The 17,622-nt window shown below is 50.3% G+C and overlaps 1 protein-coding gene across 3 annotated transcripts in view; it reads left to right on the forward strand.

Annotated features, from left to right (window-relative positions):
- LOC144717714 (attractin-like protein 1) overlaps nt 1-17,622 on the forward strand; it is a 57,724-nt gene that overhangs the window by 12,020 nt on the left and 28,082 nt on the right. For 2 of the 3 annotated variants that reach the window (XM_078593300.1, XM_078593301.1), the window contains exons 8-19: nt 307-568; nt 1,515-1,698; nt 3,581-3,735; nt 4,445-4,529; nt 6,334-6,551; nt 8,203-8,318; nt 9,074-9,212; nt 10,388-10,569; nt 11,801-12,011; nt 13,019-13,210; nt 14,825-15,043; nt 15,626-15,763. In XM_078593300.1, coding sequence (XP_078449426.1) covers nt 307-568; nt 1,515-1,698; nt 3,581-3,735; nt 4,445-4,529; nt 6,334-6,551; nt 8,203-8,318; nt 9,074-9,212; nt 10,388-10,569; nt 11,801-12,011; nt 13,019-13,210; nt 14,825-15,043; nt 15,626-15,763 — 2,101 coding nt within the window. Of the gene's footprint in view, nt 1-306; nt 569-1,514; nt 1,699-3,580; nt 3,736-4,444; nt 4,530-6,333; nt 6,552-8,202; nt 8,319-9,073; nt 9,213-10,387; nt 10,570-11,800; nt 12,012-13,018; nt 13,211-14,824; nt 15,044-15,625; nt 15,764-17,622 lie in introns of those variants that run through there. The other variant, XM_078593302.1, reaches the window with a different exon arrangement.

Below are 17,622 nucleotides of genomic sequence, written 5' to 3' on the forward strand. Positions count from 1 at the left end.
TTTTGTTCATGGGGCAAACCTTAATGGTGGTTGTGTGGTGGGTTAACGACACACTTACATTCACAACAACAACCGCCATTCGCCACTAAGTGGCGGGGAAGTCACCACGGCGCTTGTGCCAGGCTATGTGCACTTTAAGGCCACGTGAAGTGTCGAAAGCCCGCTGGCAGGAGGTCATGGGACAGACCCAGGTGCCACGGGTTGACTGGCTGAGATGACATTCACGTGACCTAATCCAAAAACACCTTTATCATGAACAAATTCACGTCGTCGCCATTGCCGCCCCCCCCCACACCATCCGTGCAGAGCGGCATCTACATGTACGGGGGAAGAGTGGAAGCGTCGAGCGGGAACGTGAGCAGCGAGCTGTGGTGGCTGGACGTCACCACTCTGGCGTGGACGCGGCTGGTGCCTCAGGTGGCGCCGGGGCCCCGCCGGCAGCAGTTTGCCGTAGTGGGGCACTCGGCACACATCGTGCCGCTGAGCGCCGGCACCTCCGTGATGCTCGTCTTCTTCGGACACTGCCCCACCCACGGCTACGTCAACTTTGTGCAGGAGTACAACCTGAGTACGTTAGACAGTACCCATGGGCGCGTGCGTGCGTGCGATGAGGGTGTCATTTGCTTGGCTGTGGCTACATCACCCTTTGTGCAGGAGTATAACCGGAGTACGTTTGACGGCGCCCATGGGTGCTCACGTGATGAAAGCGTTGTTTGTTTGACTGTCGCAGCGGTGGACTAGGGACCAGGGGTTCTAACTAATGAGTAAAGCTTTTCCTGTTGGCGGAAAAATGTCACTACACTCCAACGATGAAAACATACAATTCAGTGGGGTAAATAGGTATCTCGGGTTTTATTTTTTCAGCTCGTAAGGCTCAGACTGTCAGTAGTGGTGGTAGTTACAGGACAATGCAGGGAGGGAATATGTGCAAACTAACAAGAGAAAAAGTAGTATTTTACACGAAACGTACACCAGAACTTAGTGCAAACAGGAGAAACAATAACTAGCGTTTTTCAAAAACAAATTAAAAGCAGTGTCCAAAAATCCTGTCACGTTGTTGTACTCCTGCACACAGTACGTCATCAGCTTTTCTTCAGACTCCGTTCCGATGATGAAAAACTAAAATAAAATAACTTTATCAGTATTGAGGCTCCCACAAGGCCATGCGGGAGGGTGTATGGCACACTTTGGCTCCAGCTATCGTAGAGTGCGGTCGTGTCGCTACATTTGTCTGCGGTGAGTACAATGTCTTTAAAAACAATGGTGCTACGCCTCTCTAAATAAAATGAACGCGGAGCTACTTGCGCATTCCGTTTCAACGGGAAAGGGTTCGGGAAGTTGCTTGCACCACTGTTTCAATGGCCGTGCCAGGAGATCGTACCGGCCACCTCTGGATTGCAAGTCCAGCGCACTAACCATGAGACCACGGCAGCGTCATTTTCCTGTCTGTGTGCACGTGCAAACGTATGCGCGCCCTTCTTCAGTAAACGTGCACTTGCCCCTTGTGTTCTCAGACAGCGGTAGCTGGCGTATTCTGGAGTTCAGTGGCGCACGGGTGCAGGGCATGTATGGGCACAGCAGTGCCTTTGACCCCAGCACGCACGCCATCTACATCCACGGGGGCTACAAGGCGTTCAGCCCCAACAAATACGGCCTGGTCGACGACCTCTACAAGTACAACGTCGACACGCGCACATGGTGTGTGGGCAGAGGCAACGGCGTCGGTGGGAGGGTATGGGATGTGGACGTGCACTTTGGGAGGGCACACATATCCCGCACCTCCACGGTTGGCTACGTACGGTGCGAGAGAAGTTCAACATAAATATAATCGGAGATATATTTCAAACATATGTTTTTTATTTCGATTTAAAGCTTTCGTGACTGCAGGGATTCATCTTCTTGGTTCTTTCGGTAAAGTCACGTAGAAGGGAAGTAATAAAATAATAAAAATAAAACATAATAAAACAATTCTCACGACGTTTCGGCCACAACGCAAGCAGCCATCCTCAGGCGAAGAATGAAACACCCCAAGCTTGGAGCGTATATTTAAGCTGGGTTAGAGGGGGGGGAGGTGGGAAGAAGAGCGCCTAAACAATATGCAAATTATTTTGTTTAGGCGCTCTTCTTCCCACCTCCCCCCCCTCTAACCCAGCTTAAATATACGCTCCAAGCTTGGGGTGTTTCATTCTTCGCCTGAGGATGGCTGCTTGCGTTGTGGCCGAAACGTCGTGAGAATTGTTTTATTATGTTTTATTTTTATTATTTTATTACTTCCCTTCTACGTGACTTTACCGAAAGAACCAAGAAGATATGTTTTTTAGTCAATGCAATACAAAAACTAAACAGAATAAACATCTCAATTCTCAAATGTACCCTGCGGTTTAAGACAGTATCTTAGTTATTTGTTTTTGCCGTATTTAATAACAAAATTAAACCTTAAGTAAAAGTCTCTGAGACACAGTATTGCAAGGAGTGGCATGAACTTCCCACCAGCATTTTGCTGTCGCTCCCTTCTTTGAAATGTTGAGCTGTATCTTGATCGACCAATGCATGAAGTGAATATGATGATTTCTTTTTTTAAAGACCAACATAGCCAGCATTTACTTCTCATTGTCGGAGTTGAGTCTAGAATTATGAATGTGGAACTTCCAGTCAGTAATACAATTCTCCTTTGGTTTTCACAGTATCCAAAATCCAAATTGATGAAAAATTATAATAAAAATATTAAAGGCAAATTAATCATACATCGTACATAACGGGGAGGCGCAGTGATACAGCGATGAACACAATGCACTCTGGACTCCCGATAACTGCGCCTAATTCCTCACCATGGCTATCATCAGTTGTGATCGATATCTGACCCACTTGTTTCGCTCACTCGCTTCTCTCCTCCCTCAAAACACTTTTTTTTCTCGAGCTCACCCCGCGACCTCTCAGTCTCCCCCTTATAACCACCACCGTTCCTGCTCCCTCTCTATAATCTCTCTCCATGGCTCCCATTCATTCCCCATGCATCCAATCCATTCATCATCATTCGCTAACGTCCATTTTGTTTTTATTTAATTGACGCATCACAGGTTCGCCCATTACTGTCTCTCATCTATTTTATTCACCTCATCTTCACCATTACATTCATAAGCACCATTGCTAATTCTCTTTAAAATGCCTTGGTCAAGGCGAGATGTTAACTCCCTTGCCTGGTATGCAGGAAGTCGTGGGTTCGATCCCGACCTTGACGCCTGCTGTATATTTAGAGTTTGCATGCTGTTTCTGTGGTCGCGTGGATTTTTCTCTGGGTCCTCCGGTTTTCCCCTCCACATTCATAAACATGCATTTATAGTATTTGGCTGTTATACATTGCCACCTGATCATAAGCCACTTCTTTGAGCTTTCATTTGTGATAGCCAGGTCGCTCCTGAAAAATATCTCTATAGCTCAGTGGGCCTTACCTGGCCAAATAAAAAAAATTGTTTAGCTTATACATGACGTTAAGATGAGTTAAGAACCAGTTCTGGGGCCCCCTTCACCAACCCGCACTGACCAGCATGCTGCTAAGATGTCCTCTTGTATACGACCGCAGGATGGTACTCAAGGACAGTGGCTTCTTCCGCTTTCTCCACTCATCCGTGGTGATTGGAGGCACCGTGCTGCTGTTCGGAGGCAACGCTCACAACGACACGTCCATGAGTAACGGCGCGCGCTGCTTCTCCGCCGACTTCCTGGCCTACGACATTGGTGATGGATTCGTGGCGGCACCTGAAACCTGCTCTCACGTTATGGCAAACGGTCGTAGCAACAGGAATTCATGGTCATTTTTCGGTCCACTGAAGGACGAAAGGCCTCCCTACTTTGTCGGTTTTGGTCATTGCATTCACACGGAGTTCTCTCCTCTTCCGCTGTCACGAGAGATTCCTCTTCCCATGATACATCACAGATTTGTTTGTACTTTACTTTTTATAATTTACAAGATAAGGCCCCACTGAGCTATATAGCTCTTTTTCTGAAGCGACCTGGCTATCACACATGATAGCTCAACGAAGTGGCTTATCATGTGAAAATTTATAGCAGCCAAATACTCTTAAACGCATATTTCCAAATGTGGAGGGAAAAACTGGAGGACCTGGAGAAAAATCTATACGACCACAGGGAGAATATACAGACTCCACATATACAGACGTCAGGGTTGGAATTGAACCCACGACCTCCTGTACATCGGGCGAGGTAGTTAACATCTCCACAGAAGGTGACCCTAATGGTTGCTCATGAAGATGTTTCTTGCTACTGTTTCCTAGTTGAACTGATGTTCTGATGTTGGCATTGGTGCACAAGCACAAACAGCAACAAAAACCCAACGCATTCTTCAATAACGCTGATGTTGCACTTCTTCTGTGGCTGCTGACCTTGGCGGTGACGGCGGTGGCGGTGCATGTGGCGCTCGGTGAAGCTTCTGACGAGTGGACCGTGCTTCCCAAGCCCAACCTGCATCGCGATGTCAACCGCTTCGGCCATTCCGCCGTCGTGAGCAACGGGTAAACTGCAGCATCGGTACACAGCGCCATGTCGCACGCAGAATATCATGATGTGCATAAGGGCGCTACGCTTGCAAGATGTTAATTGCCTCGCTTGGTATATGGAAGGTCATGGGTTTGATCCCAACCCTTTGGAGTTTGCATGTTCTCCCCGTGGTCGCGTGTATTTTTCTCAGGGTTCTCTGGATTTTCCCTCCACATTAATGGACATGCCTTTAGAGTATTTGGCTAAATTTCCACGTGATAAGCCACTTCGTTGAGCTATCATTTGTGGCCAGGTCGCTTCTGAAAAAGAGCTACGTAGCTCAGTGGGCCTTACCTGGTAGTCAGTCATACTTGACTGCGGTAGGAACGTTCTATCCATGACTTGTTCAACATAGAACTCATCAATCTGCCACGAAGATATGGAACAATAGCTGAAAAACATTCACTAATGGCACCCGAGAATTATAAGCAGCCCTGATGCCTATTGGCGATCCACCGCATCACCACCAATATTTATTGCTACATTTTACAACAGGGGTGGGGAACGTTCGGCCCGCAGGCCGTATAAGGCCCGCAAAATCATTTGGTCTGGCCCTGCCAAGGCAACCGCAGGCGGGACTCGAAATTCAATAAATCTAGGAGCAAAGCTGGAAAAGGAGTTGCGAGTAGCAACATCATCAATACCAGCTAACATCACACGCCTCACCAAAGAGAAGCAGTTCCAGCCATCACATTAGGGGTGAGTTAATTAAATGTTTGACCAAATATAACAGGCAAATTTTTAAGTTGATAATTTTGCATGGCTCGCGAATTATGTTATAAATATGCAAATGGCTCTTGGCAGAAAAAGGTTCCCTGCCCCTGTTTTACAACGACCGACATTGACTGTGACTTGCGGAGAGAAGACGCTGGGCAGACACAGGCAGTGGGTAATTGATTCTACCTCGGAGAGACAGAAACACCGCATAGGGAGAGGAAGCGCGAAGATGCGAAGTGTGAGGTGCCGGAGAACCTCGAATATCTGTCACCACCTCCTCCTCCTCCTTATATTTCCCTGGGCCTCCTTCTCCACAGTCCGTTGAGTTTGAATCTCACCGGTCCACCTCAAATTTGAATCGCCGGCCAAACGGAGAGAGCCACTGGCCGGTCTTTTCCTTCCACTTGATTGGCCGCTCTCAACCAATCAAAGTGAGCCTGGGCCGCCGCTGAGCCAATTGAAGATTGGCTCTGTGGTGGACATCTGTGAATAAGAGTTTGAGAGCTCATTGGATTCTTCCATTATTTATAAACATGCTGATTCTGAAGATTCTCTGTGGTCAGTTCAAGCATCAACGCTGGTGAGTTTAGACACTGAAGGATTGCAGCATTCATACAATTCATAAGAAACGTCTTTCGACGTCCCTACACTTAAATTGGTGTTCACATATATTCACAATTGGTGTTCACAAAGAGCATTTTAAATGTGTGCCTCTTCAGATGTGAAAAACATGTGTTGGTCATCGCAGGCCATGTTTGCCCTGTGTCCTGTTCCCCAGTTCTTCGCATTCTGACATGCATTGTAATCCCAATGTCCTATGATCAGTTTTTACCACGGTGACTCATTTCCCTGTGTCCATGTGCCCTCTGCTTTTGGTGCCCAATGCTCCATGTCTTCTTTGCCCATTATGGCAAATTCCTCTCATGTCCTGTGCACCAAAAATCCATCTACCCCGCTGTATTATCCAACGTGTAAAAGTCCCACGTACCCTTCTGTATTATCCCACGTGTAAAAGCCCCACGTACCCCGCTGTATTATCCCACGACGTGTTTTCCCTGGCAGGTCCATGTACATCTTTGGGGGATTCAACAGCCTGATGCTGGGCGATGTGCTGGAGTACCGTCCCCCGGGGTGTGGGGCGCAACGCAACCAACACGCGTGCCTGTCCACTCACCCCGGCGTGCGCTGCCTCTGGCTGCAGGAGCGCTGCGTCTCCTGGGAGGAGGGATACGCAAGAGCACCACCCGAGCAGCTGTACCGCATCAACCACACGCGGCCATGTACGATGCAGCGGCATAGCGAGTTTTATTTCACTTCTCAGCCGTGTAAATAATTAAACGAATAAACTAAACTATAAACTAAACTAAAGAATTTTGTATTTTACCAGGTAAGACCCACTGAGCGAAATACAGGGTGTTTGATAAAGATGGACCCGATTTGAAATCGCTATATCTCTGCAACCACGAACCGCCCATGAATGAAACTCTTACCACTTGAATGGGCGGGGCATAGAGAGGGCGGGGTATAGAGAGGAAGGCGGGGCATAGAGAGGGCGGGGCATAGAGAGGGCGGGGCATAGAGAGGGCGGGGCGTAGAGTTTCAAATGATTACCGCTAGATGCCTCTCCCAGCGCACAAACAACCCCTAGCCTCAGTCATTTGCAAGACACACTGCCTCAACATTGGAGAGGTCACACGGGACCCCAAGACTTGGCGCTACACTCTTGGCCCCCAATATCTCCAGACATCACACCCTGCGACTTTTTATTGTGGGGATATGTAAAAGACCATGTTTTTGTGCCACCATTAGCGACTAACCTGGATGACCTCAAAAACAGAATCATGGCAGTGGTGACTTCAGTGGAAGAAGACACTTTGAGAGGTGTTTGGGACGAATTCAACTATCGTCTCGATGTTGTCCGTACAGCAGGTGGAGGGCACATAGAGCATTTATAAAATGGTAATTAAAACTTGATAACTCATTAAACCGTATGTAACTTTTGTGTAATTGTAACATGTTGCCATCGTGAAATATACTGTTTTGAAATTGGGTCCATATTTTGAAACACCCTGTATCTCTTTTTCAGAAGCGACCTGGCTATCATAAATGATTGCTCAACGAAGTGGCTTATCATGCGGAAATGTATAGCAGCCACATACTCTAAATGCATGTTGGTTCTAAATGTGGAGGGAAAAACCGGAGGACCCGGAGAAAATCCACGTGATCACGGGGGGAGAGACAACCCCAAATACACAGGCGTCGGAGTCAGGATAGAACCTACCACCTCCTGAATACCAGGCGAGGTAGTTAATATGAGTCCCCAGAGTACATTGTCAACTTGCAAGTTTAAGTATTGACATTGCCCGCTGGGGACTCTGATAGGTGGAAGTCTCAGACGTGTTTTGCAGGTCCTGTTTTTTTCATTGGTCTTTCAAAATGTTGAACAGACGGTGCTGAATTCTCACTTGATACTTTCTGGAAAGCTGCTAGGGGCTTGGTTGGAGTAGGGATTATCGGCGTAATGCACTGCCGTAAGAGTGGACAAGGCATGCCTATAGCGAGGTGGATGTGGCCTGCCAAAAATAATTTGCCGGAACAGTGTACCAGACTCTTCTCGCTGAGATGAAGCACTGTGAATGGATCAACTGAATTTACAGAAGAATGTGAACAATGCTGGGGGAAACTGAGGGAATCATCTACAAAATCAGCGTGTGGTTCTATGGAGGCTGTAAACTGTTTCGTGCATTTTGGTGGATCCTTACTGAATTGTACATTTACCAAACTATGTAATCAATTGTATGAACCATGTCATCGAACAATGCAACCTATTGTACGAACTATTGATCGATTGTACGAACTATGTAGTCCAACTATGCAGTCGATTGACCTGCCTTGGCCTCGTGCCACTTGCTCCGCTCCCCTCTACTCCAGCGCTGGACGACGAGCGGTGCGACAAATACACGGACTGCGCCAGCTGCACCTCCAACACCAACGGCTGCTTGTGGTGCGAGGACCAGTGCATCTCGGACAGCAGCAACTGCACGGAGGTTGTCCACGTTCACTCTCGCCCTTCTTCATTCCAGCGATTAATTGGATTTTTTTGAATATCGAAAATTGGCGATTGAAAGCATCGATAAATACAGGAGGTAATAGTTAAGAGATTGAAACAAGTATGTGCATATGATGATCACCGTTAACACTCCTGGACATCTGTGAAAAAATAGCTTTTTAGCTCATCGGATTCCTCCAATATGAATAAATATTCTGATTCTGACTCCTTTGCGTTGCACCCTGGTGGCACGAGCACTTTGCCAGCGAAAAATAACTTAATTGGAATCTGCATAGCAATCATTGCCCCCTAGTTTGTAGAAATGTATGATGAACTTCTTTTGCACGGTACGTAGCAAACTGTGCTAATCGGAGATGCGGGGGAAGTTCTAAAGACATGAGTATTCGATCTCGATTTAAAAGTCCACAGTTCCCAGTGGATTCCTAATATTGTAGAGAAGAGCGTTCCAGACGGCCGCAGAAGCGCATCTGAAAGCGCCGCACAATGCGATGACCACCGTTTTTGTTCGACGGCGAGCAGCCAAAAGCCGCCGCCGCTGCTGCGAGGGATGACCACCGGAGTTCGCGTGACAATGGTTTACGCTCCTTGACAAGGCCAGCGAGGTATCGTGTGCTTGATTAGTGGCAAGTACTCGGCGTGTAATGAACTTTGAAAAAAGTCATGTTAATATTCCACTCAAATGCCCCTCAATCCTTTGTGCCGTGTGTCTCCTGACCCCGTGTGTCCGTCCAGGGTGAAGCGGTGATGAACCTCACAGAGTGCGTGCCCAGCACGGAGGAAGTGTGCAACAAGCTGACGAGCTGCACCACCTGCCTGCTCGAGTCCAACTGCCAGTGGGATGCCAAGGAACAGGAGTGCACCACCATTGCAGGTGCTCGCGCGACAGGAACGGTGCATTTACATTTATCCACGTTACTCGACTCGAGTGATTAATCCGAGGAATAGGATTCGTCATTGCGTAGAGAAGTCCCGGACATGGTGCAAGAGACTCACTCAGTCCACGGAACGACGTACGCTTTGAACTCAACTGAACGACGAACGTGAACGAAGAAAGACCGATGGATTCCTGTGAATGACATATACTGTAATGGAGGATGGACTCCACTCACCGCTCACGCTGCAGGGACGACTCTAACGGACTCCACTCACACTGCAGGGACGACTCTAACAGACTCCACTCACACTGCAGGGACGACTCTAACGAACTCCACCCCTCACTCACACTTGTGCCTCACAGCAACAAGCGCCTGGGTTCGATTCCTACCTCGGGCACCTTTGCGTGTGAAGCTTCTACGTTATCTCTCTCCCTCTGTTCTCTCACGGGCTTACTCTGGTTTCTCCGGCTTCTTCCCCATCGCTAAGACAACACACAATGTAACTGGCATTGTCCTAAACATGCCAGCGCCGACAAACATACGCCGCAAATGACTCATTTCGGATTATACATAGCAATGTTGTCCCCATAGGTGCTCGCTTACAGCACTGGAAGCCTGTTAAGCTGAACATGTTCTCTTGGTGCTCTGTCTCAATAGCAGGCCCTTGGCTGTCATCTTCTCCATCCTGTTCTCTGGCCTCCTCTCCGTTTACACAAACGCCCCCTCACTTCATCTCAGACCTCCCAATCCTCGTAGAATGTGCCATGGTGGTGAGATGTTAAGTACCTCGCCTGGTATACAGGAGGTTGTGGGTTCCATCCCGACCCTGACGTCTGTATATTTGTAGTTTGCAGTGTCTATCTCCCGTGGTTGTGTGGATTTTTCTCCGGGTCCTCCACATTTTTCTTCGGGTCCTCCGCATTTAGAATCAACATGTGTTTAGAGAATTTGGTTTTTATAAATGTCCACGTAATAAGCCACTTCATTGGGCTACGAATCTCAGTGGGCCTTGCCTGGTAACATATAATGTATTTTATAGTTTAGTTTAAATGTCCAATCCAGTTCTTCTTTCTCCTTCATGACGACCTCCATATTCGTCGTAAGCGGTGGGGAGTGGGGGGTATATCTCTCCGTCTTGTTCCCTGCACGTGAATGTGCGCGTGTGCCACAGCGCACCTATGCGGCGAGCGCTGGATGCGCGTGGGCGCCCAGTGTCTCCGCGTGCTGCCCGAGGCGGTGAGCAACGACGACGCCAAGCTGCAGTGCTACAACGAGCACGCGGCGCTTGCGTCGCTCACCTCGCAGCGTCACGTCGACTTTCTGCTCGCGTCCCTGCGCCGGGACCATCCGCAGGTATTACCCGCGGGCAGCGCCCGCGCGCGTCCTACGGCTAGGTGGCAAGCTTCCCGTGAGGCGACAGTTCCTGGGTTGACGTTGCGCGCACTTTTCGTGCGTTTTGAGAATTTTCGTGCAAAAACAACTTGACCCTTTTTTGTGATGCTTTTTTGGAGTTTGCGTGTTCTCACTGTGGTCGCGTGGATTTTTCTCCGGGTCCTCCGGTTTTTCGCTCCACATTTAGAAACATGTGTTTAGAGTATTTAGCTGCTTTAAATTTCCACGTGATAAGCCACTTCGTTGAGCTATCATTTGTGGCCAGGTCACTTCTGAAAAAGAGCTATATAGCTCAGTGGGCCTTACATGGTAAAATAAAAAAAGTTTAGTTTTTAGCTTAGTTTTGAATTAATATTGCTTTATTGAAATAATATCCCCTCAATTTGTGTTTTCGTGTCACGAGATCAACATTCCATGAGAATCTCTCGCCATTTGTGGTTGAGAACAGCCCACGGAAAAGTGGATATCACCGAGCTACCTTTGAGAACCGTTCAAGTGACCTCTGGTCTACACGGTAGAGGGCAGCGTTTTTCCACTTGCTCTGCATATGAGATAGGTTTTTTTTGTCACGACATTCTGCTAATTTCTATACCACACAATGTGTTCGCTGTGTGAGCAAGGGTTAGAGGGCAATGCTCAACCAATGCTGGTGGGCACGCGGGAGCAAAGGAGGTTCGGTTCGACCGTTGGGAGTGAGGGGAAGCTGGTCTGGGAGGAAGTTGACTTTGAATGTCAGAGGTAGAGGAGATACGTTTACTTTGTTTAACCAGGCGAGGATTCAAAAGGTCGCCATCATCTCAATTGCAAGAGCGACCTTGGGTCACCAAAACTTACAAAAGCAAAGCAAATAAAATGCAGCAATAAAACAAATCATAACAACTGTGTCTCGTGATGCGTCTCATGCGTGGAATGGCAAGTGGTAGGGCCTCGCCTGGCCTTGGCCATCAGATCTCGGAGAATCTCCGGCTTCACCACGCCCTATGCAAGTAGCGTAATTGTCTGAGAACCCCTACACTGATAAGTAAGTTGCCAACTTTTCGGTGGCGCTCAACTCTGCAATATCGCCAATGAATTAATTTAGAATGCTATTTCCCCTTCATTATGTGTCCCCCACTCCGTAGTTTACACCAATGCGGATACCCTTCAGTGTTCCTCTCACCACTTGACCGCTCCTCTTGTCGTGTTTACACAGCTGACTCCCTGGGTGGGGCTGCGGAAGATTAACGTCTCCTACTGGTCTTGGGACGACATGTCACCTTTTGCCAACTCCAGTCTGCAGTGGCTCCCAAGGGAACCGAGCGACTCTGGATTCTGTGCCTATTTGGACCAATCGACCATCGCTGGGCTCCGCGCCCACCCCTGCACTAGCAAGGTGTTTGGCACTGTGTGCCAGAAGACCCTTGGTACGGTTCCCCATAGTATGTGTTGAGGAGTGAAATACGCGGTGCGCACTGTTAGCCGAGGGCAACTGAGGGCAAACGGGTGCGCGGGTGCAAACGTGAGGTTTGCACGGACAAACTGCCAGTTGTTAAGGGGCAGAGCGGGTGCAAACGGGGTCGACCGGTAGTGCAAGTCAAAGTCGGAGATGGGAGATAAGGGTTGATTGATGGGCCAACAGGCGCCAGCCTGGCGAGAGCTTAAAGAGACGCACGAGGGGTCTCGGATAATTGGCAGGGGGATATAAGGGCGTGTGCGTGAGCGGAGCGGGGAGTTGTTGTTGGGGACAAGAGTGAAGACATCTTGCCGCTGCCACGTGAGCCGTCATCGAACCTCAACCCTCACGCGTCGCCGGGCGGGTGTTGGCTGATCCCCCCGCCCGGGTCAGACGGGTGAGCGGGTCTGAGGGAGCGTAGGTGAGGGCAGCGGTGTGCAGAGACGCTGTTGCGGAGATGCTGTGTGCGGAGTAGCTGTGTGCAGAGACGCTGTGTGCAGAGACGCTGTGTGTGGAGACGCTGAGTGCGAAGACGCTGTGTGTGGAGACGCTGAGTGCGGAGATGTTGTGTGCGGAGTCGCTGTGTGCGGAGACGCTGTGTGCAGAGACGCTGTGTGTGAAGTCGCTGAGTGCAAGATAAGTGAGGTGTAAAGTAGATACGAGGGGGAGAAGTTAAGCCTAAGTGACCATACAGATAGTTATAGGAGTGCCTACAACTGGTGCAAGAATAGGCGAATAAAGTATAAGCAGGTGACTTGTTACAACGTGTCGGTGTGAGTAATTTTTAAAGACACTCCATATGGATGTATATATTTATTTAAATTCATGCTATAAATGCAATTTGTAATATGTGTGTTGAAGTTCCTTTGCACCGTACGTAGCAAACTGTGCTAATCGGAGGTGACGGGCGAAGGACAAATCCGAGGTGCATTTCTCCCGGCCCAATCCTCCCCCGACCCACGCCCCCCCCCCCCGCAGTGCATCCTACTCCCTCGTCGCTGCGCTGCCGGCCTCCGTGCGCGCTGCGTCGCACCTGTGGGGAGTGCACCAGCAGTGGCTCCGAGTGCATGTGGTGCAGCAACGCCAAGCGCTGCGTCGAGTCGCACGCCTACGTGCCGTCCTTCCCCTACGGCCAGTGCATGGAGTGGAACACCGCCAACACGTGCCCACGTGAGCTGCAAACTCCGGGGGGGGGGGGGGGGGGTTGGGGGGGGGTGGGATGGGTTTGGCGGAGGTGCGGGTGGTCTGCGCCAGCCAGCCATTTAAAGGAGAAATATTAATTTCCGCAGGCCACTTGCAAAATGTAGAAAACTTTTCGGTATACTACATTGGCAGTGGTGCACAAGCATAAATACGCAACATATTCATGAATAACACTTCCCTAAGGAGAATAAAATATAAAATGGGCATAGCATAGAAATCATCTTTATTATGAGGTCATCTCTGCTCCAATGGAACAATGGAAGAGCCTTTGCCCAAAATGTCATCTAACACGGTTCACATTTTGTCCCTATTTAAGGCGAACGTATTATATACACTTCTACAGCCAACACATTCCTGCGGAGGGAGCTGGTAGGAACGTTGGGTTGCTCGGTCAATTGCCAGGGTCAACGGCGGCGTGGTGTATTCCGCAAATATGGCCGACTGTGATGGCGGGCACAAGTCGGCGTGAGTAGGTTAAACGTTGAGTTTTATAAGGGCACCACGGGGTGACCAGCCCCTCCCCAACCAGCCCCACCCCTCCGACCCCCCACCCAGCCCCACCCTCCCCACCCAGCCCCTCCCCACCCTCCCCACCCAGCCCCTCCCTGAACGATGGACGGATGGACACAATAATCCCCTGTGGGCTGGTGTAACCAGGAGGTTCCTACCAGTATTATCTAAACACTCAGCTCTAGTCAGACCCTGCTGATTGTTGGTACCAGGGGTTTTCAAGGTTTGGCCACAGTGAAGGGAGACCGGTGAGGTACTCCTGGGTATCTGGCAGCTGCTGGGCTCAAAGTGAGGAGTGGCGCTCAGGGTGTGCGGCACTTTGCTGCCGGTGTTGTCTCCTGGCCGAAACGCATTTGGAAAAGAAAGCGCTGTAGCTCATTGAGCTTCACTTCGCAAATACACTTCCGACTTCTTCTGAATTCTGCGTATGAGAGTTGAGTGGTTCACACATGATATCCGGATCTGTCCCGTGACCAAGCGAGCCTCTGCTACTTCACATGACCTCAATATGCACCTAGCTCAGCACGTGCCGTGCCGCAGTGGCAAGATGTTAACTTCCTCGCCTGGTACACAAGAGGTCGTGGCTCCGATCCCGACCCTGACGCCTGCTGTATATTTGGAGTTTGCATGTCTCTCTCCCCGTGGTTGCGCGGATTTTTTTCCGGGTCCACCAGTTTTTCCCTTCACATTTAGAAACATACGTTGAGAGTATTTGGCTCCTAAATTTCGATTTAAAGCTTGACTGCAGGGATTCTTGGTTCTTTCGGTAAAGTCACGTAGAAGGGAAATAATAAAATAATAAAAATACAACAATACAATAAAATTCTCACGACGTTTATATTTGGCTCCTGCTCTACATTTCCACGTGATTAGTCGCTTCGTTGAGCTATGATTTGTGATAGCCAGGTCGCTTCTGAAAAAGAGCTATATAGCTCAGCGGGCCTTACCTAGTAAAATAAAAAAAAATAGTCAAAGTTTAAACTACCACTGAACGGCAAATGGTTGATTGCACGAAAAAAGCGCTTCAGCCCTGTGCCCTCGCGTAAACCGCCGACCGGCACGTCTGTGCAGCGGAGAGCTGCGCCGGCCACCGCACGTGCAGCCGCTGCCTCGACGAGCCGGGGTGCGGCTGGTGCAACGACGCGAGCCGCACGGGCCGCGGCCTGTGCCTGGAGGGCTCGTCGCGAGGCCCGCTGCGCTTGGGCAGCGCCCCGGGCGCCGACTCCGCCGTGGACCCGGCGCTGTGCCGCGCCGACTACGGCCACGAGTGGGCCTTCATACAGTGCCCACGTGAGTCTTCGCTTGCATTCCCCACGGCAGGGAGAGGGTTTCCATTGGAGCAGTGTGGTTCTTAACCTGGGGTGCATTGCGCACCCTCTGGCGGTGCGAGATGCCCTTTCTGGGGGTGCGAGACGTGGACAGATTTGTTTATAAGGTAAATCATCGAAAACACAAATTAAGCACGGGCACGTAATTACTTTGTTTCATGAAACCTATGTATTTATTAACATTATTCATTTTTTTATGATTGAGAACCCAAAGGGTGCAAGGCTGCAGTGAAGGTTAAGAACCACACTGCCTCAGAGCAGAGTGATTCTTTAACCGGGGTGGGGTACACGGACCCCTGGGAGTACGTGGCAATGTCCCTGGGGGTACGTGAGGTGATTTATACATGCGTGAGATTATATCGTGCATGAGAGTCATTGTTGAATAAACACCTATGAATTTGCCACTATAAAATAACTACGATAACCACCCACCCACCCCCTCGTGTGCCACGGTACCAACCTTCATAGGTGCTACTTGCTAACAGAACTTGCCCCAACAGTCTGTCGAGGCTGCATGAGGGGGGGTCTGTGTCTTCGTGTGCAGCCTGCCAGTGCAATGGACACAGCAACTGTGTCAACGGCAGCCTGTGTGAGAGCTGCCAGGAGCTGACGACGGGCAAGCACTGTGAGACCTGCATGTTCGGCTACTACGGAGACGCCACCAACGGAGGGAAATGTCAGGGTGAGAAACGCGCGCACGCACGCATCAAACTAAACGATGTTTTATGTTACCAGGTGTAAGGCCCACTGAGCTATGTAGCTCTTTTTCAGAAGCGACATTGACAAATTATATCTGTTCAACAAAGTGGCGCATCACGTGGACATTTATAGCTGCCAAATACTCCGAATGCATGTCGATTCTAAATGTGGAGGGAAAAACCTGAGTTACCCGGAGAAAAAAATCCACGTGACCACGGGGAGAGAGACACGCAAACTCCAAATACACAGTAGGCGTCAGGATCGAACCCACGACCTCCTGCATACCAGGCGAGGTAGTTAACATCTCGTCACCGTGGCGCGTGCTCAGTGGGCCTTACTTGGTCAAATATATATATTTTTAAGTTTACTGGCAAGTGTGGAGAGCAGGGTGTCTCCACGAATACGTGATGAGAGCTGCCCCTCACGGTCCACACTCCACCCTCGGGCCATGTTCGTTTTGCGTTGGCACAGAGTACGGCTGCTGTATGATCACTGGACAAAGAATGAACTCTGGGATTCATGTCTATGGCAGTTATCCACCGACTGTATGCACACAAAATAGATGGGCGACTGTGATTAATGCCATGTTAGTGAAGTATTGGAAAATGACGGCAGGAAACTCCTTGACGGGAACACACTTCTTTTATTAAATCTTGACTTGTAACAATACAACGCGTGGCCTCTCTTCTTCACAATGCGCTTCTCTTGACTCTGGATTCTGTGCTGCCGGCTCTCTGTGCCTCGTGTAGACTCCGCGCCTCGGCTACACTCCTCTCTCGCCTCGTGTAGACTCTGCGCCTCTGCTACACTCTCCACTCGCCTCGTGTAGACTTTGCATCTCTCTCTCTGGCTACACCGTATGTGTAGGGCTGTTACGGGAGGGCTGTAAGTGCATACGATCCAATGGGTAACAAACACAGTGGGCGGAGTTACGGGAGTACACGGGGGGGGTGCCCGCAGCGACGTCCGCATCAGGCAGCCTGGGGGGTTGTGATCCTGTTGGGGGGTATAAAGGGGGAGGACAAAGAGAGCTCGGGGCTCAGTCTGGGAACGAAGGAGGAAGAGTGAAGATCCTCTAGCTAGAGCCCTGGACTCCCCTCGACGCCGCCCTTGTCAGGGCTGCAGAGGAGCGAGCCAGAGGCGTGGTTCCGTGAACCAGGGTTAGACCCTGGGACTCCGGAGACCGTAGCCCGACTCACCAGTGTCGGGCCAGTTAGCCTCCCCTAGCTCGTTAGAGGAGGACTTGGGGATAGGTGAGATTAGCTAGGGGGTATCCCCAGTTATCCGGGTGAGGGGGCCGCTACCCCCTCTAGTGTTGTCCTGTACCGAGAAGCTGGAAATAAATATACGTGTGCCTCAACCTGGGTGTCCAGCGTCTTCACCGGTACTTCATCTGGTGTCAGAAGTACTACGGACATGGAAACACGTCAGACAGCTCGAGCCAGAGTACCGGAGGAGGACACTGCTGAAGTCGTTGAGCCCGAGGCGGCTCACCAAGACATGGCGCAGCCGGGGGCCGACGCCTTCCTACCGGGGCATCGGCATGAAGAGGGGCCGCAGCCAGACGCGCTACGGCTGGCTCACGAGAGACTGGCGGAGCTACTGTACGCCGCTGCCGCCACGCTGGAAAACATCACGCGGCTGGGGGCTGGTGGTCCACCACGGGGCGAGGGGAGTCGTCAACCTGAGCGCCTTCCCGCCATTTCTGAAAACTCAAACTTTGAATTTCCCGCCATCGTCACGGCAGCTGCGGAGGGCGTGGCCGGGCTCAACCTTGGGTCCGACACCGCTCTCGCTGGGACAGCTGCGTCATCTCCAGCGGAGGGAGCGTCATCACATCCG

This window comes from Lampetra planeri, chromosome 4, assembly GCF_965212315.1.
Source record: "Lampetra planeri chromosome 4, kcLamPlan1.2.h2, whole genome shotgun sequence".
NCBI lineage: Eukaryota > Metazoa > Chordata > Hyperoartia > Petromyzontiformes > Petromyzontidae > Lampetra > Lampetra planeri.